The sequence below is a fragment of the Sebastes umbrosus genome, chromosome 7, assembly GCF_015220745.1.
Source record: "Sebastes umbrosus isolate fSebUmb1 chromosome 7, fSebUmb1.pri, whole genome shotgun sequence".
In the NCBI taxonomy this organism is placed as follows: Eukaryota; Metazoa; Chordata; class Actinopteri; order Perciformes; family Sebastidae; genus Sebastes; species Sebastes umbrosus.
The window spans coordinates 15,688,631-15,693,202 of record NC_051275.1 but is presented as its reverse complement, the minus strand read 5'-3'; the positions used below and the strand labels follow the sequence as shown (position 1 = coordinate 15,693,202).

The 4,572-nt window shown below is 43.6% G+C and overlaps 1 protein-coding gene across 1 annotated transcript; it reads right to left on the bottom strand.

Moving 5' to 3' along the window:
- Window positions 1-3,545: 3,545 nt before the first annotated feature.
- On the bottom strand, window positions 3,546-4,572 carry LOC119491514 (uncharacterized membrane protein C3orf80 homolog). The gene has a single exon (XM_037775655.1). The coding sequence runs from the start codon at window positions 4,377-4,379 to the stop codon at window positions 3,654-3,656; it is 726 nt and encodes a 241-aa protein (XP_037631583.1). The 5' UTR covers window positions 4,380-4,572; the 3' UTR covers window positions 3,546-3,653.

Sequence of the window (4,572 nt, the reverse complement as noted above, 5' to 3'; positions counted from 1 at the left end):
TATATTCATCCTCTTTTACCTTGCCTCCTATTTTTTGTATTCCTTTTAATGTCTTGATGCTTCACTGGTTTCATACAAAGATCATAGAGTATCTTTGACATGTTTTTTCAGCTTTGCACATGCACCGGAGATATTTCTGGGTGCATGTGTGTTTTGGAGTCCTATATATCTACAGTATGTGCTTCTCTTTGAGTTATTCTTGTATTTCCTTTTCTGCTGAGGTGTGAAACCAACTGCTTGCCATGCAGCTCCACCCCCTGGTTGGCAGAGGGCCAGTGCATCAGCGGACCATTATAGCCTATCCATCTCCTCTAGTGGCCCAGGAGGGACGAATGAGGGGGGAAGATCTGTCTCGGGGCTCTCCAAAAAACAACTGCTAGACCATATCACGATGAGGCGGACAGATAGAAATCGATCGGCATAATCCCTGAAACCGTGAGTGGCCACAGATGAAACATCAGAGAAAACGGTTAGATGTCAGAAAAATCTATCAATGGGTTCGTTCACTCTTGGAGTTGCTTTTTTTTTCTTTTTCCCAGCACGGTGCACTTTTAGCCTTCTGACTGTCTTTCTCGTATTTGACTCCCTCCATCCGCTTTCTTTCTGAGCCTACTCACTGTGTGATAAACCGTAGTCAGCCAGACCAAACACCATTAATCTATGAAAAGACTTATCAGCGAGGAGTCAGGTTTCACATGCATTACCACTGAGAGAGGCCACACACATTGAAAAATAGAAATGAATGATGTGTTGTGTTCGTGCTTCCTCTTTCGCTATACAGTGCAGACTGCACCCAATCTCAGTAATGTGGAAAAATATTGATTTATTAAACCTATGTTGTGTATTCTTACCCAATTCTACACTTTACACTAGACATTTTGAGCCTCGTCTGTAGACTAAGAAAATAAACATCACATTTAGACTGACAATTTTTACACTTTTGACTCTTGAACAATAAACGAACTACATACGTATGTCATATTTTTGAAACTACACAGCACAAAATACCAAATAGATACTAAACGACAGTGCTTTATATCCATCTTCAATGACTTGCAAGTTTTCATATACTAGATTAATGGCCAAACAATTCAGCTCTCCTAAAAATACACTTCCCGGATATATTGTAGAATTTATGAGGAGGATAATGCTCATTGATTTGACCTTTTATAGTTGATCGTTCTTTGGTCCAGTGAGCCATAGAACAACTGGATCATTGGCGCAGATACTAGCGTAGAGTACTGTGTGTCCCTGTGTTTCTATATGTATCTGTGCACATATATGTTCGGATTTGTAATGTGGATTTGAGGAAGCTGTCCTCTCCCCTGCCAGGGGAAGTCCCAACTGTACGCTTTCTGATTAAAGTTTCCTGCTGGGAACTGTGGGAGACTTGTTATGCCCTCTGCTCCCAAACCCACTGTGTAACATCTTAGATATAAGAGCTGGTTCACAATGAACTGCGACGACTATAAAGTACGGCGTGAACATTCACACCTCTTACGGTTCGAGTAGCGCTCATATGTGACTTCATGCATCTTAAGGTCACATACTCATCCACCTCATCTACCCATCAGGGGGTTTTAAGCATGGATTTAATGCTTTTAAGTGCAGCCACCCACAAATATCCCTCTGGAAAGGAAAGCCATCAGTGTTCACTGTTGGCTCTGCCATCATGGCCTGGCAGTGTTGGATTACACAAGCCACCACAATCACACTCAAGACTTTTAGTGTCGGGAGCATTAGAGGAGAGCTCAAGGTCTCTAATTGGAAAGTCTGTTTGCGGATACAGATGCTTTAGCGGCAACGTCTTCCATGTTTTAATAGCTAAACCTGACAGAAATGGAAGTTTTACTTATTGTGGTGAAGAAAGAGTGCTTTAATATAATGTCTGTTATTACACTGTCCTTATAGAATGCACTGGTCTTTCTGATGGCAGATAGTTGAGTTGATTTGTTTGCTATGGGTGGAGAAAGGTGTTTGATGTAATAAAGGTTTGAGAAAATTAATTGGCAACTATTTTGATAATATATTAAGATTGAGAATCGATCATTTAAGCAGAATTGTTAAAAAATTCACTTCTTCCAGCCTCTTGAATGTGGATTTTTTTGCACCTATGGCAACCTATGGGGGACATTTTTCACTATTCTATGTCATTTTGTAGACCAACGATAAATCAATGAATTGTGATAATGATTGGCATGTTATTCGATAACGCAACTGTCTTTGTAATTTACTTTCTCTCTTTTCGCCTTGGACTAATGATGTGCTAACATTTCTTCTTCAAGTCTGTGCTGGAGAGAGGATATGGCAAATGTGACTGTTTACCACACGCCCAGTTAATGTCAAAGTAATGTGACAATGACAAATGAGCTTTTTCCAATATGATAGCATAATGAGGCATTTTAATGGACAGTTAATGGCAAATACACCTTTTAGCTTCAATCCAAGTAAACAGGCCATTAAGCCTGATGTGTGTGGTGTCAGCTCTGATCTTCATTTCCAGCGGAAAAAAAAGACACTTCTTGTCTCATTAGTCAGAAATGCAAATTAGCAGAGGACAGTTACACACTTGAGGTCAACATACGAGTAGATCTGAAGGTATTTTCAGACCACTCTGCCAGAACAAAATAAATAACTGTCTCTGTCTCATCCTTATTTCCTCTTAGACGTCCCTTTTGTCTTTTCCTTTGTTTGGTCTGGGCTGCACAGTGTTGGTTCTGCTTGGGGCAGCAGTTTGTGATCTTGTCTGACATGCTATCATCTAAACACAACTTTGTATCTTGGCAGCTTATACGCCATATCAGTATGCCAGTTGTAATATCTGCCATTTGTTTTTTTTACTGAATTCAGAACCTGAGACGCACTGATACATGTAGCCTCGGGCAGCAAAGGCTCCCAGGATCAGAGCATTTTGTTTAAAAATAGCACTTCTCTGCTACAGCTTTTTGCAGTAGGAATATCAGATGTGGCTCAGGTCACTGATAAAAATGCTCATCTGTCAGTCAGCCCCCACTCAAGTGTAGGTATATGTGCATGAGTCAGTTTGAGGAAAATATTGCTTTCATGCTGATAAGATATAAATTAACTGGCTTCCAAAGCATGGTTGATTAAAAAAAAAAAAAAAAATCTGTGCTGCAGAAAGTATTACAATTGATATTCATCCCCTCACTCCCCCATTTCAGCCCACATTACTGAGAGAAAAAAAAACATCTTTTTGGATGCAAATTCAATAAAGAATAAATAAAAGAAAAGCTTTCAGGTCCAGCAGAATATTTAGCATTAAGACTATAAAAAAAAAGGATAAAAGAATTTGACAAGAAGAAAAAAAACTGTCTCACGGTGCCACTTTAAAAATTGAGGTGCAAAAAGAGAAAAAAAAAAAACTTAATGCGATTGTATACCGGAGCCAAATTAGCACATCACAAAGAGCGTCGATTTCAGACGCCTTCGCCTCATCTCCATATAATCTCCTTTACTTAACCCCAAGCAGGTCATTTGCATACAAAAGGCGAGTAATCCGCTATAATCTTACAAAACCACGTACATTTTTCTCAGCCTCCTCCTTTTATTCTCAACATTCAAGGATTATAATTGCACTTGAGTTTGTATGTCTCTGTAAGATAATGACCCCTGACTATATATTAGAATAAGTCTCAGACAGAGTTCCTTGATGTCCTTGCAGCAGGACTGTGTTGCACCTCCAGGACATCCCTCCTCTGGTCTCCAGCTCTCGATCCCTCACCACCTCTCTCGTTGTCCGCCAGCAGGTTATCATCGGACCGGTCTCTGTGCATCATCTCCTGCATGCTCTCCTCGTACGTGGGCAAATATTTGACCTCGTCGTATGCAGGCAGGCTCGGAGAGGCGGTGACGAAGTCCCCGAGGCTGTACTCCGGGTACCGGTCCAGCAGGGAGTCCTGGGACGCCGACGTGGACGCGTTGTGTCCGTGGTGGTGGAAGATGGAGATTGAAGAGGGCTCCTCTCCGGCGCTGCGGTGGTCCGAGGAGGATTGGTGGTTCGGGTGTCGGCGTGGCCGCGGGCAGATGATCCTCTGGATGAAGTAGCCCATGGCGAAGAGCAGCAACAGGATCAGGATGCCAGACAGCTTCCGCGTAAACCAGCCGACGTTGTCGAAGAAGATGTGGATGGGGAGTTTGCAGCAGCGCACCGCGGAGGAGCTGGAGCTGCTGCTGCCGTTCAGGGTGACGCTGGGCGGGCAGCACTGGTGGCCGTCGCCGCACTGGACGTCACCGCAGTTCCGGAGGGCTTCACAAGCGGAGACAAAGCACGCCGAGAGAAAGGTGCCTGTTGTCCGGCTGCACGTCCTCCTCCTCCTCCTGCCGCCGCTGCAGCTGCTGCCCTGCAGACAGGGCATCATGATCTCCCGTGTTGCGTCTCTCTTGCTGATGTTAAAAAAGAAAAAGTCCGTCCAGGTGTTTACAGGTCTGCCTTTGTTTCCAGATGTGCACTAATCATGTATTACTGCTCTCATCTCACAGCCACTGCAGCGGGACACAGCAGGTGTGTCCCCCCTCAACCCTCCCCCCTGCTGAGGACGACCTGTCTGCTGG